We start from the raw sequence: 19,526 nt of genomic DNA on the forward strand, positions 1-19,526 counted from the left end.
AAGGGAAATGGGGAAGGGAAATGGGGAAGGGAAATGGGGAAGGGAAATGGGGAAGGGAAATGGGGAAGGGAAATGGGGAAGAAGTGAAGAAGGGAAGGGAGGAAGAAGAAGAAAAGGAAAGAAAGGAAGTGTGGAAAAAGGAAAGAAAGGAAAGGAAGGAGTGAAGAAGGAGGGAGGGAGGGAGGCCGAGCAATCAAGTTCTATAATTTGGATGACAGATTCTTATGAAGCAAGACGAAAAATTATTTTTATTCATAGGAAACAAGTTGTTTCCCTTACCTTATTTACAACTGTATGCATATTCATATTCTAAAAAAAAATTATAAATATTTTTAATCTTTTAATTCCTTTCAGCCATTAATACTTGAAAATCTTTGAGCTGCAGGAGTTTTAAATCCCTTATTTAACCTAGTTCAAACATTAGTAGTTCTCTGGTCCATATGAGATAACCTCTTATTTTCAAAATATTTATTATTTCCCCCCCAGTATTGTTAAAGTTTTAATTGTGACCAATCTTGTAGTTTCAACATTATCTGAATTGTAAGCAAACTAATTTTTAATCAATATAAACCACTGTTTGGAATTTGGAATAGTTATGTACAGATTAATACTTTAAACTTCTTAAATAGATCATGGAAAGTATTATGCATTAATCCTCCTCAATACATTACAATTTTAGGTGAATCTGTCTCTGATGTATATCATAGCAAATGCAGGACAGCTTTAAATTACATGATCTGTGAGTATCCCCAATAATGTACATAGCAGGTTCATAAGTGTATAGATAAACCCTCACTAAGTTTCTTTTTTTTTTTTTTTCCCCTCTCAAATTCCAAACAACTTCGAAGCAGAAGAAATCTTCAGGATGTTAGTTGAGCTGGTGATCTAACTACATTTTATGCTGGAATTGTAAAAATTAACCAGATCAAGGCCAATAACTCATCCTTATGTTTACACAGGAGTCAGAAGCATTCTGAGCATGGAGAATTCATTTATGGAACTGGATTTAATCCTACCCTACACGATTCTGCTAAACCAGACATTATACACCAGATGTTAACATCAGTGCCAGAAAACACTGCCACAGCAATGAAAGAGCTCAGCAAAGATAAATTTCACAAGGAAACCCATGCCAACCATCCATCTAGGACTTGTTTATACATTATAGGAATCATCTATTTTGAATATGTTGCAAATATAATGAAAGAGAGAGAGAGAACATTTATGTCACCTCTAGGAGTGAAACATATGCTTTATTTTTACAACTTAGGACTGCTGCTTTAGAAATTACAGAACTACACTAAGGTCCCAAGATAATCTTCAATGCATGCAAGTAAAAATTTAACATCATCAAAAAATATGACATCGAAACAAGTTTTGTACCTGTAAAATTCTTTTCTATCTATGCCCTAAATGAAAAATAATAACAAATGAAACTTAGTACTAACTTTTAGTTATGTGTTCCTCCTCCTGCAGATGTTTAAGTTCACAAAATTCCTGAGTCAGAAGTATTACCCTCTAGATCCTTTGCATGTTCCTTTGACAATTAATATTACTATTCTGTATAAGAAAAGTAACAAGTAACTCTAGTTTTAACCAGTCTGGTTACTGGTTTAACCAAGGTGGGGAGCCTTTACCATTGAGATTTGACTTTTGTTAGGTGTTGGAAGCTTGAAAAAAGCAAAACAGTGAAAAATCTGTAAAATGCAGATTTCCTTGATACATGGTGCCCAGAACAAACACAGGACAGGATGGAGATCCAGTGATTTGTGTTTGTCATGGCGTCAAGGAGGAACGCAAAGCGAGGTGTAGGCCGCGCAGTCTCATTCTTTCACTTATCTCAAGGACAGATTTATCTCCTGTTCTACCCTTTTCTTTCAAGGGATAATTATTGCAGTAGCCAGCCAGCCTTTTTTTTCATCCTCCTTCCTTTTTCCCACAAAAAACAGCTGCTGCCTTCGAACCAAGGAATGTGCTGTGTCATTACTCAAAAGAAAATGGCTTGACTACAGTCCCCACTCCCCACCCCCATACATATTAAGATAAATACTACCCCAAGCTTGTAGCTAATTTTGAGGGACGATAATCTGACACCAAATAAGCCCAGATCGACAGGTTTGTGCTCCTTGCCCCACACCTGACACACACACACACACACACCCACACACACCCAAAGGGATGCTTTTTGTTAAGATTTGAGCCCTCAACCACACAGAATGATTACCTGGGAATTAAATGGGTGTGACTGCAATAATTTTTCTTTTGTGTAGTGCTATAGAGCCAACCTGCAGTTGATAAATTTACTGTAGGCAATTTCAAAGAATCTGTAGATGTTGCATAAGAATAAACAGTACTATTCATGAATCTGATTCCTTCTCTTGAATGCAACCAGACCTACAGCAAACGGACTGTTTGTGCATCTGGTGTCAGGCCTGTAGTTATGGCCCCAATTGGCATACCTATTAAGAGCTAAGTCCAGCTGCCCCTCGCCCCTCTAATCTCTGAAGACAAGCTAGAATGCAAGGGGATTCATCTCTCACCAAATTAATTCCCTCCTTAACTGCAACAACCTCAGATACATGGAGGCATAAGTTCAAGACATTGTGTTTTCTTATGGGGTTTTTTTATGATCCTGGGCATTGGATTGTGAAAGACTTGTTCTTCACACACTGAAGAAAAAGGAAGAGACACTTGACAGTTTTCATGCATCTCTAGTGCTCATATCTTCTCATTTGAATGGAAGATATTTGTCTGCAGCTGAGTTTACAAAAGATTATTTCCTTTAACCATCTTGATTAGGACAGGATGTGTCTTGTTCTATCCATTTCTCTCATGTAAAGAGTTTTTTCTAATTTTTTGATTTTTCCGTGGGACCTCAGCTCTGGTTTGCCATGCAAGAGTCTATATGCTATTACATTCTTGTGCATAGCACATGCATGATATGAATCATTATGCGCACGGAGACACACACATATATATATTGTATATATTTTTTGGTCCTGGTTGATTTAAGAGAACATAACTTGTTGTAGATAATAATAGACTTTTCCTATACTTAGAGAGAAATAAATATGAATACTATGTGAGAGGTTTTTTCTTTGAAATCACAAAATGGTATCTTTTCTTCTTCGCTTTACAGAGATTGAATTATATTACTTTTTTCAAAGTTTCTGCAGTTCAGAAGTATAAAAGTCAAAATATGCAAACCCCTAGAACACCTCAATCTCCCTCTTCAAGGAAAAAACCTAATTACTTTCAGTGTAACCAAAACCCCTCCCACAACAAAATGAATAATTTCAATATAAATGCAAAATAAATAAACATTTAAAAGATTTTATCATTACCTGACAGGACTACTTGAGGCATCAGGATCATGGGCTGCTACAGTTCCAATGATAGTGCCAACCTTTGCTGCTTCAGACACCACCATGGAGTACAAACGTGAAGTAAACACAGGTGGTTCATCAACATCTTCTACGATGATCTTCACTGTTGTCATATCACTGAAGGGTCCCAGACTCAGGAAACGAGGGTCAACATGCATATTGGCTGCTTCTATCCTCAGGGTATAGCTTGTTTTAGCTTCAAAATCCAGCTCCTATACAGGTAAAGTTATTTGGAAATTTCATTATCCAGTGATGTTGCTGTAAAACTTTTTCACTTAAAACTGTCAGTAAGTACAAAATGAACTTCCCCAGTTGTATCCAGCCAGCACTTTTGATTGGCAGTGCATAGTTGATGGCTCATTTTTTAGCTTTCTCAAAACACTATTCACAGTGTCTTGCTAGTGAATATTCCCCAATGACTTTAACAATAAAGGTAGTTCTACACTGTGAATGAAAGAATTCTCTGAGTTAATGGAAAATCTTTCCGTGACTTTTGTGAAGACAAAATTCTCTCCCATTGTTTCATCATAGTGAATGAATACTTATTTTTTTCTTACTCATATTTTATCTAAGGTAATGTCAGGTACAATTTGCCATACTACCCAGACATAAGAACTCAAATATATTTCACTGGCAAAAACATTTCATTCAGAAAACTGTGGGGTTTGGGGTTTTTTTGCATAACATTGGGATTGACTAATTGATTATTACTTCAAGCTTTGTATAAATTTGTGTAGAAAATGTGGCAATCAGTTAAACTACATTGCTTAGATGACAATATTTTATACTGAAATGCAGTCTGGATATTGTTTTGTTTTGTTTTCTTATTAAAAATAATGCATATTATTTTTTCCACTTTCATTCTGCTTTAATTTTCTTTGATGACAGTATAGTTTCTTTTGGAATAAATACTGCATTAGAATTAAAAGTTACGTCCCACAGTTAATGGGATATCTGTAATCTGGAGGACAGTCCTATGAAGAAAATTATTTTGGAGGCAAAAAGGCATTTTACCTTACAAGCAATTCTGGAAAGAAAGCCTCATGTTAATATTAGCACCATTTACACTATATCTATATTCTTAGGTTGTCAGCTTGCACCAAGTGCCTGGATAACTGTGCCTTTGCTGTTCTAAGTTAATCGTTAAGGAGAGCAACAAAAGACCCAAGCATTTATAAAACTGCAGTCTGGTTACTCAACTATATTTTCACACTTTAATTCTAACTGTATAAAACCGATTAAAATATCTATTCTGCATTTCTGATTCTGAATACAACATAAAGTTTTGAAATGTGCTTGCAACATAATCTGACATCTGCAAAATGTTCCTTCCTCACTCAGAGGAGCAGCAGAGGTGAAACAAATATTTGTTGACCTACAAATGCAAGGGTCTAAGTTCTCCATCCATTTACAGCAGGAAAAATCCCAAATGAGCATCTTAAAATCAGCTTATGCTGATGCTATAAAACAGCTGTAAACAGTCTAGATTTAAAAATGAAAAATTAATTGCAACACTCAGAAAGGTACTGAACTTCTATAAACTCTGTGTGGCAGCAAAAGACTTCTCCAAACAAGAATACATGTGATCCTCATGTTAAGCAAGTGCTTACTTCTTAAACTGAATCAGAGCTGTAGCATCTCCAAACCAGACATGGGAGCTCTCCAAACCAGATATGCCATAAAAGAGAAATTGTCTGAATACTGGTCATTATACTGGATACAACTGGTCAGTATTTATTGCTAAAGCGTGTTTAATTGGTTTTAGTTTAATTTTTGTTTTATATTTGAAGTAAATATGTGTGCTATAAATCAAACCTCACAGCCATAATGCAAATGTAATGTAGTGTTAGGGTGATGAAAAATCTCTCAGAACTGTATGGTGATAACAATTAAGCAACTGATATACGCAGCAAGGTTAATAAGAAGACAACCAAGCACACAAATATCTTAAGACTTCTCATTTTCCAATAAAATATCATATTAACTAAAGAAATGATAACCTGTGTGCTAAAAAAAAAAAAAAAAAAAAAAAAAAAAAAGTGAGCCTTTAGCAAACAGCATTTTTTCAGTAAAAATGTACAAAAATATGTAGCAGAGAAGGGAAGGATAATTCATTCTTATTAATCAGTAATATCTCTTGAAATTGAATTACTGAGATTACAGCAGTAGTTAACCAAACACATGGAAATATGTCATGAGACTACAGACAAGATAGCTTCTTATGATATGCTAACATCAACACCACAGTAATATCTAAGAAAAAAATATGAAAAATATGATTTAATAGAGAAAGTGCATAGAGCACAATATATGTAATTGGACAAATTATATGGTTTAATTTGAACAGACTAAGCACAATAATGAAGAAATACTATTTAAATTATTTTTTAAGACATTCCCATGTTTCTATACTGATTAAAGAAGACTAAAGGAGAACTTTAATAATTGAAATCATAAAAATGTGTTTTCCATGTGAATGTTTATCACAAGGGCTGACACACAATTTAAAATCGTTGTATTTCATTCCTGTAGTGTAAAAAGAGATAATTCTCTATTTGACTGGATTACAGGAGAGTTAGAGTAGTAAGGAACACATAAACCCCACATCCGTTAAAAAGGTATTTCCTCATAGAGAAGGATGCAAAACTAATGATGGTGTAGATGCACATTCTAAACAGTCTTGCTTACTAAGAGCACGTTTCACCTTCCCTAACTTAGCCATGTACGTCTGAGAAAATCACCATATGGTGCTTACTGTGAGTTTAGTAAAATTCTTCTAGGGAAGAAATCAGCTGGTCTACTTATAAATGCCTGATTTTCACCAGCCACTAGTAAGGGAGTCTCAATATCTGGAAGAAGTAAACATCTGCTTTCAGCAATATGAATCCTGCTCCACGATTTTTTCTGGTTCCCAACACTGCTGATAGTTTCCAAAAGATATAAGGGTCCTTTATAATGAAAAATAAGTAAATGAATAATCTGATGTGTCTATATATGCAGTAGGGAACAGCTGGTGTTTAGAAGAGGGGAAGTATGTATTGGCAAAGGAGTTTTACAACATCAAATGCTATTGTGTTATACAGGGGCAGTTATATCGTATTATAGTTCTTTGTAGCAGAGTCTGACTCCTGTGGGGTGTGACAGTGTCTACAAAATCTACAGTCATCATTCTCAGTCTGTTTTTTAAGACACACATCCACAAATAACTGTGATGAATACACAAGTGCCAGGGTTTGAGGCAGAATATAATCTGGGAAGATAAACAAAATCTCTAAAACATGATTAGTATGCAAGAGTTTTTGACCTGGTGGAAATGTTTCAACAATTCATGGATAATATAATGAAGACATTACATACTACTGACACTAATGAAAGACTGAAAAAGTGAACAGAAAGGATTTCCTGGTTTGTTTCTTCTTATCTAATTATCACTGTTGTCAGTTATACAGAGAGCATTATTTAACTGGCCTTCAGATCATGCATTCATTATGTCCTGCTATAACAAAAGCACAAGATGCCAGTAATGGAGTACCAAGTCAACAGACTACAAATCACTTCCTTAGTGTTGAAGGTTAAATGGGCAATGAATACTTCAGTCCTTCAGGACAGTTAATAGATCTTAACAGCTTCATTAATATCTGTTCATTAGTGTTACCTGATTAGATCCTGTGCAGGATCCATTCCTTTGGGGGGTTTGTGAGTGTCTTTTTTTCTTTTTTAAATTTTTCTTTTAAGGGGTGATACTTTTACCCTGTCTGAGGCAAATTACAAAACAAGTCACCTATATTACAGAGGCTAGATATGAAGTTATCATTCACAGGAAGCCCATTTTTATAATGCTCATTTTTTATTGTATGATAACTTTGCAATAATGTACTTTTCAGAGGTGAAAATCCCATTTTTAAATCCTGTTAAGTTTTTATATTGAAAACTACTGTACATCAAACAAATGCACATTATCTCTGAAAGAAATCATGGAAGCCTCAAGTTCTTACATTGCAAACTCTAATATAGAACTGAAAGAAAATTTTCTAGCTAAAAAAACCCAAACCAAACCAAACCAAAAAACATGAAATGTTAACAGTAATAAAAAGGGGTTGTGCTCAAAAAAAATACATATAAACACCCCATTTTCGTATTTGCAAGTATTACTCTTAGAACAAACTCAGGTTTTAGAATAATCTCTTAGCAGTCAATTTCTGTAAGAAACATAGAAACACTATTTTCACATTTTGCCCTCTAATATTCAAATTGGTTGGTGATATTGATGGCAGGACCATGTATTGGAGGGAGAAATGAAGGCAAAGAGAGCAAGAACTGTACCATGGAAAATCTTAATGCTCATCACTTGCTACATTTTTTTTTTTTTTTTTTTTTTTCACTTAAGTTCACTAAAATCTCTCCACAGATTTCAAAGTGTCTTCAATCAGATCTTATAACCTTCAAAAAATCTATAATAAAAATATACGTTGCAGCCTTTTTTATTATTAAATTACCATTACTACTTTAAGCACCAAGTATTTGATAAAAGTGTAGTTGTATACAGATCATATATCAGGTTTTTATCTTAAGATGTTTGCTAGTAAGCTATAATTATTACTGAAGTCTAACTATAAATTGCAAGTTTGTGAATAAAGTGAGATCTGTACTTATATGATGCCTGTTTCAGTACACTATTTTTAGGACTAGTGCTTCGGAAACTAAAAAAAAATATATGGTCTTGTGTATGTATTTTACTTAGAAAGTGAAGCCAAGATTTGATTACAATCAGGATTCTGTGAATAGTCAACCTGAATTGACTTTGAAATCATACACACATAGGTTTGCATGGACACTTCAGAATTTGTTGTATTAAATGTATGGATCTTCATTCACTTCCAGAACATTTCTTCAATTCTAAGGTTGCTACTGCAGAGACAAATCCAACACATTTTTTTAAAACTCCAATATATTCAGAAAAATTACACTTTTCTTCCAAACACCCTCACCACTGTGAAATGTAGCTATGCAAATGATCTGAGTCCTTACTAACAGAGCATTGATAGCAGAATGTAAATCACAAATGAAACCACAGGAAGGAATTGATCCTACTCTACAGATGGAAAACTGAGTCACAGAGTGAACCAGGATAAAATTTTCAAATACTTCTAAGAAATATAAATGCCCAATTCCTTTTCAAAACTGTACAAGACTTTTTTTTTTTTTTTTCTTCCCTGAAAAGATCACCTAAGATCAATGTTTTCCTAAATCCTGCTTTAAAGTAATTTACACATCTAATTTAGCTTTACTTGGGAATTCACTACATAGAGTGTGTCTATGGGATGGAGAATAGCCAAACTCTCTCTTTACGTGCAACATCAGAACTCTAGTACAAAGTTTGAGTAGGTGGTATCTTTAGACTGCTCTGTACGAGATAAAAATAGAGCTTTATTCTCTTTCTTTTGACAAGCAAGATCTTTTCATTTATTTATTATCATTATTTAATAAAAGAGAAATTGGGACAAGAAAAAAAAACAGGAAGGTTTCCAGGTTTCCACACTGACTTGAAACTACTAGGCAAGAAATTGTATGGACATAGCAGTTTAGAGGAAAAGACCTTCACTAGTTTTTCCACCACTTTCCCACCATTCCTATAAGCTGAGAATACTGCTCTGCACTGTATTTATGGGTCCCATTTACTTGTCGTTTATACCAGCTTCTGGAAAATAAAGTTTATCGTCTAGCGTTTTTCATATCCTATTGCACGTTGGAAGCAAGAGTATGGCATCCTAAACAACTTACACACTTTGATATACCATCCTATATACACGCTGGATAAAACTTTTGCATATGAATTCAGTCAATTCAGTTAACGTATTACAGAAGAAGTAGACTTTTTTAGTGCCAATAGTAGATTTTTTAGTGCAAATAACCAAGTAAATGGTTCAATACTGGTTTTAATAACTCCTGTCATATGTTGAAATTCTAGCTTTGCTGATATCACCAAAAAAATCAGATTTAGCCTCTTATTATTTAAGCCACAAATTCATGAAGAAAAATTAGTCCTTATACCAAAGAATATTTTGAAAATTTGGGGTTGTTTTTTTTAGGGGGTTTTTTGGTTCTTTTTTCTTGAATTTAAGAAACTTACTGGAATACATGAATTTCACATGTCATTCAATCCTGATTCAAACATCCTAACCTGGACAAAATAAAATAAGGTGTCACAAGTATGTGAAAAACCATATAGTAGCAAATTTTGTACAGTGGTATGGCATGTATGCTCCTTAGTTGTGCTGCATAAGGTAGTACAAACCTACTCTACTCTTTGGAGGGATAACAACCAAGAGGATAAAAATACAGAGAAAGTATTCCGCCCTTGTTTGATTACATATGGTCAAGGGAGGTATTATGAGTGCCAGTCTATTGTCAAAATGTTACCCTGAACCAAGGTTTAGTCTAGTAGCTAGTATGTACTGACATTAGACACCAGGCAGCAACAGTACTAACATGTTCAGGAACATGTAACCCCCAGCCATGGCTATAAAAACTATGAGCAGAACTATTTGAAAAATAGCACTGTTTTCAAATTGTATAGAGAAAAAATTGTCCTAAATAAACTATGCAAGCCAAAGAGATATCTGGATTTAGCAATGAACAAGAGATATAAATGAGGGAAGAATACACTCCATATTTCAATGAATAGCACTGTCAGATTAAAACCACATGTATTTTCTTCTGCTGACTTTTAATGTCTCGAATTCTCTGTGACATAGGGTGCAGAGAAGAAATGTGTTCAAATGTGCATGGAAAAAAACCAAATCAAACCAAAAATTAAACATACCTGAATATCATTCATCAATTTTGCAGCTTTCAAATCAATATATGTATTAGTCAATTCCATTATACACAAGCAATCTTGGGAAATACCTAGGCATTGAACATTTTTTTCTAACATCACAATTCTTGGTATCTCTCTTTTTAAGAAAAGATCATTTTCCCCAACTTATATACAAGTAACTCCAATTTTTGCTGATCGTTGAGCTTTTTTTTTTTTTTTCTTCCATATTCTAATTGGAGCATACAAAAATCCTGCTTTGCTCACTGAATTCTTAAATCTCACTTCTCTCTCTCTTTTTTTTTTTTTTTTAAATGAAAACGGGGTTTTTACTTGGTGCTCCTTATATGTTAAAAAATGTATTAGTTTTTAGTGAGAAAGTCAACTTTTCAAATTGTCTCAAAACAGTTATTCTTCTAAAAACAGAATGTAAAATAGTTGGTTTGTGTGTGGAACACTGACAACCAGATGCCAAACTTTCTCCAAAACACCCAGCACAAAAATGAACGGAGTGGTGCCTTCAGCTGCTCAGATATACTGGCAGTGATTTTCATGGCCAGCCTGCTGATTTATATGTACGATTGTAGCACAAGTATGCAAAGCTAAAGCACGCATTTGCATTTAGAACCAAATCTTGCCTTTTCAGAAAACTTTGCCTTGTCATTTTACTGCTTGATGTGTACACAGACATGTCATCTGAGCATATAAATACACACAAGTTTAAAATGATGGGCAGGCATTTGAAGGTTGAGCTATTTCTCAATGCCTCAGATGATTTCAGGAGCATGAAAAGGAGAGAGCTAATTGCACTTGGAGGTGTACAGAATGTCACGTGCTGGTTAGCAAAATGTTTGGGCAGATTCCAGGCTACAGACTTCATTTCTTCCCTGATTCCTTGCTAAGAAGCACACATTATCATGCAGGGGTAACCTCTGCCCAACTCCACAGTGGTCTGGCAGCTAAGGTTCACTGGTTGAAGCCCTTTTAACCTGCATACACTGTCATTAATGGTCTTTTATGTACTTGTTCTCCAGAGAAGCACAAGGTACAGTTGCCCGTAATCACTGTGCTTGAGCTCTTCCTTTACTTTCTTCCCTCCTAGCCAATGTTTTCTGCTGGGTTGACAGGGAGAATCTTTCAGCCTTGAACAAGGCATCAAGTTCCCTGGAGTGCAAATGAAGAGTTAAGGGCACCCAGCATGGGGACTCACTTTTGGGTATAACAGGAAAGAAAGTCAGTAACAGTAGGAAAATGAGAGAAAAGTTCTAACACTGCAGACAAAAATGTCTGTTTTCTTGTGTGAAATATAGCAGCATTTGATTTAAAAATGATTAGTAAATTGATGCATTTCATCAGTTGAAAAATTTGTAGCCTTTTTAATGTAGTCTAATAGCTATTTCATAGAGCACTTCTCAGGATAAATGTTTGGTACTGAAAAGTCCAGTTCAGCTCCCCAGCTAAAGTGATTACAGAAACAATAAATGACAATTATTTGGTCCACTGTGCAACACTGGAATAAGGATATTTCAGGAACAAACAACATGACGACAGAAGCATACTAAAAATTAAAATGAACTCATCAGTTCTCAAATTAGAAGCTGAATCTCCCGACTGATTCAACATTGATGACTGTGGCACTGATAGATGCTCTCTCTCTCTAGGATAAGTATATTTCTTCCACATCTTTGCTTAAAAACTTTTTTAAGCAAACTGAAGGAGCCTCACTAAATTTGGCTGTTGAACAAAGAGAAAACTAACTTTTCATCACTTGTATTTCAAACGTGCTAAGCAGAAATTAGCACAGTTTGCAAGAAGCTTAAGATGGATGTCTTTGCCTTGAAAAAGGATGATTCACATTACACATATTAGAGCCTGATCTTTCAAGGTTGCTGAACATTCTCCGTTTGCTGTGACATCTACGGATGCTTACTAGCTCTCAGCAGGTGTCCAAGGCATCAGAGAATTAGCCCATTACTTTACAACATTATGCAATATTAAATTATTTCAAAGAGGAAAGCTTTATATTGCTTTAGAAAGGATTTGATGCACCAGAGGAGGAAAAAAAACCCAAACCAAACAAAATACCCCACAACTGGTAAGTGAAGTTTGCAGAGATTAAAAACTATATAGGGAAGAAAAATCTGCAATGGAATTATATTAACCACAAACATAGCTCCTACTTCAGGAACTTACACATATTCTAAAACATCAAATCATTTCCACATTTTAGGGGGTATTAAAATGTTTAGCAGAGTTAGGGCCATGGATTCAGTATTGTCATTGCTAAGCGTTCACACATTAAGAGTATGAAATTATATGAAAACAGATTCTTCTGTCTAAGGTGCTGAGGTTTTTTTGTTCTCCTCAGAATTTAAATTTTCTTATAAAATATTTCAGCACACTTTTTTTAAAAAAAGAATACTCTTTAATATGTGTTTCTGAGGTTTAATATTTTTTATTTAAACATGATTTTTCAATTTTAAAATGTTATTTTTCTAACTGTACATATAGAATGCTAAGAAGAAAAAGTATTTACATAAATATTTCCATTTATTGGAAATATTTTTTAATAATATATTATCTTGTAAAACAACTATTCTTACTGATACATAGTTTTAACATTAGCAATGTGAGCCTCCTGAATAGAACAATATCAGCCAAAGACAATTAGGTGGTGGGGTTTTATTTTTTTTAAATACATTTCAGAACCATTTTGTATATCGTATTGGAGGTTACATTTTTAATGTAAGATAGATTTTCACATTTTAATACAAGAAAAAAAGAGATTATATCTTGAACTCCCATTCAAACTTGTATGTTCAGGAGCTTTAAAAAGAAACAAAACACTCATCAAAACAATACAGCTATTGCCAAAAAAAACCCCACCAGAACTTTCACTCTAAGTCATTAAAAAGCTCAAAATCACACACACACATGCATACTGAAGTCACGATGAAATATGCCAATGGAAATTTTACATCAGATAAGGCTCTTGGAAACAAAAACCCATGCTCTCATTACCTGCCCTCATCTTGCACAGATCTAAACAGAATCAGTGAGAAAAATCAGACTTACCTTCTGAATTGTTATGATTCCCTCCTGGGTGTCTTTGTCAACAGAAATTTTGAATACTCCTAAACCATCACCATCCACAATCTTATACTCCATTTCAGCATTAGGTCCCACATCTGCATCTGCAGCTTTTATTCTGGCCACCACAGAAGCCACTGGCAAAGACTCTGGGACATTGTATTGATATGATCCTGTGAAATTTGAAAATGTAATTAAATTGGAGTCCTGTGGGGCTGTAGGTAAAGAAAAATAATTAGCCCTCATAAAATCTTCCTTCCTTTAAATCATGTACTTGAATATTTATTTGGTCTAACAGAATATATTTTTAAAATAGAATTGGCTTTTTTTTGCTAGGTTTTCTTTGTAATGGACGCTAAGTACTATGGGCACAATTTCTTCCTACGATGAGAGAAGTGAAAGGAAAAGATGCAAAACTTAAGTGCAAATCATGAGGTGAATGCCTGCTACAGAGTTCCATTGCAGAAAATACTTTACTTTTTTTTTTTTTTTTTTTTTTTTTTTTTCACAAAAGAGGGAAAAAAGCAAGTAAGTAAAATAATATCAATACAAACTCATTCTTTTATAGCTGTGTGTCTTGATTAGGCAGTTTGCAATCTGACTAGAAACTGATATATATTCATTTCTTTAACAGTAAGTACACCATCTGAATTCTTGAAAATTCCAGCTTTTTAATTCAAGTAGAAAATGATATATACGCTGTGGAAAGGGTATCTGAGTCCAGCCTGTAGCCAATAACACCCTCACCTTCAAAAATAACTTCAGTTATTCTATTATTTATTCAAGCAGTTGGTGGCTTGAAATAGATGTATTTTTTATATCATTGGAAGTGAGGCTGGAGTGGACATGAATATATTCTTCACATTATTTTAATTCTACTTAGCAAGGACTTTTTGTTGTTGTTGTTGTTAAGAAAAAAGCATTCCAGACAGAATGCTATTAATAAACTGAGCTCTTCAGGTTTGTGCGTATAACCATGTACTCCTTTTTTTTTGGATAGGAAGAGAGCCACTTTTGTCAAAGAAAGTAAATGGAGGGAAGATGACTTTCCATATCTTCTGTGATTAATTCCTTAGGAAACACTGTGTGCACAAGAGAAATCCTGCTAAAATGTCAAAGGAATATGAAGGACTAAGAGTCAAGTTACAGAACAATGTATCCTGATGTCCAACTGGCAAGAGATAAATAACTATTAACGTGTATCTTTGTTATATTTAACATGCACCTGCTGTACATCATTTCAACTCATCTGAAACATATTAGGTAAAGACAAAACATTCTTCCAATGTAGTAATAATAATAATAGTAATAATAATTAACCTTGTTTTCAGTGATTCTCAAAGTACTTAACATAGAAGCTGCGTGCTTTTATTCTTTGTTTAGAAATAGCATGATGTGTAAATAAAATATCAATGTTTAGAAATAATATTACAAATAATATTTTTACAAAATAACCTACTTCGTGGGAAGCGGGGTGGGTTGTCATTAACATCAGTCAGAGTGACAGTTACAGATGTTGTCCCTGATAATCCACCATTCTGCCCAACCATGTCCTTTGCTTGAATAACTAGTAGGTATTGGTCCTTGGCTTCTCTATCCATATTTGGAAGAGCAGTCTTGATAATACCTGCAGCAAGACAAGATATGTCAATGCTTGCACAAACAAATGTGTTACCATGAATGCTGAGCCTGCCTTTAAATGGTAGTAGCAAATCAATGATTGCAACAAGAGAGGAAGTAATTAACTTCAACACTAATGTCACGGGTTTTGACTAGGAGCTGAACTCACATAATGCAAACTTATTTTAAGTAGTCGCCAAAACCCACCAATTTTTATTTAGTATTAGATTCGTTGGGTAATGCCATCCATGACTGTTCTTTCTGAATATCTTCTCCCTGAACTACAGACTTCATAATATCTTGAGTAACACTCCCTTCCCTGGATGATATATGATCTGTGTTTGATTTCCCATTCTTTTAGAGCTAGGAAGAACAGAATATTCTTTAAGATTCCAAGGTCAATATTCATTTCACAATGTCTTGAACAGTCATTCACTTCATTAACTCTTACTAATATTGATATCAGCCCATATTCTGCATGTGTAAGAAATTACCTTATTTTACCATATATTTCCCTTTAAAATACCCATTTCTAAATCATTAGTGCAATTAAGGGATTTTTGATTTATTAATGAAAATTCTGTAATATCTGAAGTAGTTTTTGTTATCCATTTGGTAATCTGCATACAATTTATAATGAACTGATTTGAAAGGAAAAGCACAAGAAAGCTCCACGTTTCATCCTTTCAGTTCTGTTGATATAGATCAAAAAATAAATATGCCTTCTCAAAACGTGATGACTTTATGAATATTTCATGTTCAGTACACAGTACAGCCGCTAACTCTGATTTCCAGAGAGGCAGCCATTTACTCCACCAGCACTTAGTGTCAGCAGCATAGGAAACATAAACAAACTAAATAAAGGAGAGGCACATTGGGACACATATCTCTTCATCTGGTATTTGTTGAATGTTTAGTTAGAGTTTTATTTCCTTCTTCCCTTATGAATGCAGGACTTGCCGTTAATCATTTCTGGGTTGAAACATTTATTTCACAAACAGACTTTCTGGCACTATGTCACCTGTTTTACAAAACATGTTAGAATACAATTACTATACAATTCCATAATGTTATTGTTTCTACATCGCTTTTTCTGGCCTGCTTGTTTTTCTATCATAGCTAAATTGCCAGACAACATTACCCAATCATTTGGAAGCTAATTATCATGCATACAGGAAATCTGAGTATCACATCAAAGTGAAAATGTATGCAAACATTTCAGACTGAATCCTTAAAGATTTTGATTTAGCAAAACCTACCATATTATTGTTCAAGGGCTGTCTGCAGTCATTATGACAATATACATTGTGCAAACATATACATGAAGAGGGAGAGAGATGGGGAAAATCACTGTAAAGCACACTCATTGAGGGGAAAAAGAAAGTTCTATATATCCTTGCTGAGGATAGATCTGTTGCAATACGAAGATAATTAGAGTACTTATTTCTGAAAATTTAGATGTTCTTAGAGTGTGACCTTTTGGTCATGTCATTGGGTTTCAGGTCTGATTCACATCACAGATTGTTTATGATAAATAGGGTAAATAGTTTGTTTCTCTTTTGTTTCAACTTTGTCCATCTCTGAAAAGAAAATTTTAACTCTTCTCCATGTTGGTGTAAGTGAAGGCTCAGACACCAAATTAAACTGAGCAGAGCAGGATCTTATTTTCCCTCTTCATGAAAGGATACAATAAAACGGGTAATGTTTATTGAACTTACAGAGGATTAAAAGTTGAGTCTTGTGGCTTAAAATATTCACAAAATTTCATAGAAATTGTAAAAAAAAAAAAAATCCCACCAGTAATTTGTTTTGAAAGTGGCAGCAAAACATTACATCAGATAACGATAGGAAGCACAGTGCTTTCTTCAAATTAATAAAGGAAAGATAAATTTTCCACAAAAAATCATCAGTTTAAAAAGTAAAAGTGGGACGTGATCATGCTGTAAATCTGTACTTTAGAAAATCTTGCAATGTGACATTTAGACATTTCTAAAACAAACACCTGCAAAAAAAATTGTTCACAGCATCCTGAAATTATCCTTGATCAGAAAGACAACAGGCAGCAGACCAGGGAACTGGCAGATTGACAAGAAGATAAAAATTCCTATTCCAGCAATGTCTGTTTAGCACATCGCTCAGATGCATGGTTTTCATAATCTGTTCTGAAGAATAAGAAATTAAAAGATCAAGAAAATCCAAATGTATTTAATTAACCAAGAGACCACATTAATAAGTTCCTAGCAAGTTTTAATGCACTTTTTTTTCTTTTTTTTTTTTTTTCCCTCAGCATTACTGCAGAGAGTTTATGGAAAGTTACCTGTTTTTGGCTCCACAGAAAAGTAAGGTTGTCCTTGCAATATACTGTAAACCACTCGAGCACTGTTACCGTAAGTAGGATCATCTGCATCAGTGGCTGTCACTTGAACCACAGAGGTACCTGCAAAATGTGTAAGATACTATTGTACATAAAAGATCCAAAAATCTTAACTACACTTATTCAGCATGCTGTGCCAATATACATCTGGAACAGTGTAAGGTGGCTTTTTCACAACTGTTTCATAATTTCCATGCTGATTCAGCTTAGACTATAGGGTCCTCTTTGTAAACCATTAGTATTGGCTATTACAGAGTTCTGTCTTCCCAAATAGTCTCAGCCTTTGACTTACAGCAGTAAAAACCATCTCACTCAGTTCCCCCTCTCTATCTCTACTTTTGTTTGGTGGAGGGTATGTGAACAATGGTGATGCCTGAAATATGCTTAAGTATGAAATACAGTAATAGTTTCTCTTTGAAGACAAGTCTGCATACCAAACTTGTAATGAGTAATTGGATTCAAATATATATACACATACAAGGATTTTATATGATGATAACTGTACACATACATATATTAAAAATATTTTTAGCCTATAAATTTTTTTGCCCTTTTATAAAGAGATGACTGAAGAGTTTCTCTTTCAGGTCAGAGAAAAACTGGTGAGAACTATTTCTACATTCCTTTAAAAAGCACTAATTTCTTTCAAAACTATGAAATACTTTAGTATTAGTTGTGCTAATAATCTGTTGCATAAATATTTCTTGAGCAAGAAATGTTTCTTTTGACAGGAATAAGAAAGTGAAATCTCTAACTGGTTAGCAAGAACAGTATATTTTGTGAGGATCTCACTCTGTATTCAGCTCCTATTCATTACGCTCTCCATGTCAGTTCCCATTTGTTTTGTTCTGTACAACAGCTTCCATGATGTATGCTGAGAGCAGAATAAAACAACACTTGGGAGCCAGGTCCTTAGCCATGGTCACCATCCTTTGACAGACAGAAAGGATTGTTTTTTCTCACTGGCAGATTGTCTGGAACATTGAGACCTTCCATTCAACAGTCCATGGACCCATTTGGAGGTTAGGTTGAAAATTAATATTGTAGCAATTTGTCAGATGCCCAGTAAAGGTTTTCAACAGAGGATCAGATACCTTCTTTAATGTATTTAGACACAAGATTAGAGAAAATAATTTGTTAAAGAGAGTGTTCATTTTCTGAATGAACACATTTTTTACACACAAAAATGAGAGCAGCAAATCTAGAAGTCACCCTTTAAGAACAAACTGCAATAGCAAGTATCCAGGGTGAGCTTTACTTAAGTTGTATACCGGTCAGTTTTATTTGGATTTATTCAAGAAAATCGGCAGAAGGAAGTTCTGAAATTCTTCAGTCCCACATCCACTTTCCTCAGCTTTTCAATTTGCAGTTGGGCATCATAAATGTGTCCTGGGACAAGGCTGAAGGTTTGGGGAGAGAGAGGATAAAGTCCAGCCCTCCATATGATAACTTTATTAACCTAAGTTATGGCCTAGCTAACCCACATTCCTGATCTCTGTTCCTGAAGAATCCATGACAAAGTATTATGATTGCAATTCTATTTTAAATGCAATTTTTCTCTTTTGTGGACTGCCTAATATTTTTGGACAGGAAAAAGGTTCTTCTCAACCTGAAATTTCACAGGCAACTATTAAGTAGATGGAAAGTTTAAAAAGAAAATTGGTAGTTAATCCATCAAGCCATTTATCAGTTATAGGACTTAAAATACATCAATTTTCTGTTCACCAGTAACTAAGAGCTTTGCTTCAGTATGTCAAACTGATTTTACAGATTACTCTATAATGTAATTTCATACAGGGCCCTATTTTAAACTTTCCAGAATCTCTCCAGCTTTTGAGTACAAGAGTATCATAGTGCCTATTTCACATCCTGTGTTCTTTGTGAATGCCAGGTTTACCACATTTACACAGTCCCTAAGCCCTGTCAATGAAGCTTACAATGTCTGCAAATATTGGCAAAAGTGCTTATAAACCTCACACACAGTTATGACTTTGCTCCTCGCTCTTGCCGCTTTCAAGGACTCTAGACCACACAAGATCAAAGAAATTACCAGCTCTGCAACGTCAACACAGGTATTCTGGAAATCCTGTAAGCTTAGAAGTGCTTGTTTGCTGTAAAAATCTATTGATGTAGCAAACAAACCCTCTCCATTCTGTGAGATGAATAAAGTCAGTATCTGAATATAATTGGCTTTGTCCTAAAACACAGAGATCCTTTAGAAAAGTTATTTTTTAGGTAG

At 34.5% G+C, this 19,526-nt stretch overlaps 1 protein-coding gene across 2 annotated transcripts in view; it reads right to left on the reverse strand.

Annotated features, from left to right (window-relative positions):
- The window catches only part of CDH7 (cadherin 7), a 72,589-nt gene that overhangs the window by 17,904 nt on the left and 35,159 nt on the right, over window positions 1–19,526 (reverse strand). For both annotated transcript variants that reach the window (XM_026841759.1, XM_026841760.1), the window contains exons 3-6: window positions 17,231–17,350; window positions 14,753–14,920; window positions 13,279–13,466; window positions 3,345–3,598 (exon numbers count right to left, since the gene is read on the reverse strand). In XM_026841759.1, coding sequence (XP_026697560.1) covers window positions 3,345–3,598; window positions 13,279–13,466; window positions 14,753–14,920; window positions 17,231–17,350 — 730 coding nt within the window. The remainder of the gene's footprint in view (window positions 1–3,344; window positions 3,599–13,278; window positions 13,467–14,752; window positions 14,921–17,230; window positions 17,351–19,526) is intronic.

This window comes from Athene cunicularia (assembly GCF_003259725.1).
Source record: "Athene cunicularia isolate RWA chromosome 2 unlocalized genomic scaffold, athCun1 chr2_part1, whole genome shotgun sequence".
In the NCBI taxonomy this organism is placed as follows: Eukaryota; Metazoa; Chordata; class Aves; order Strigiformes; family Strigidae; genus Athene; species Athene cunicularia.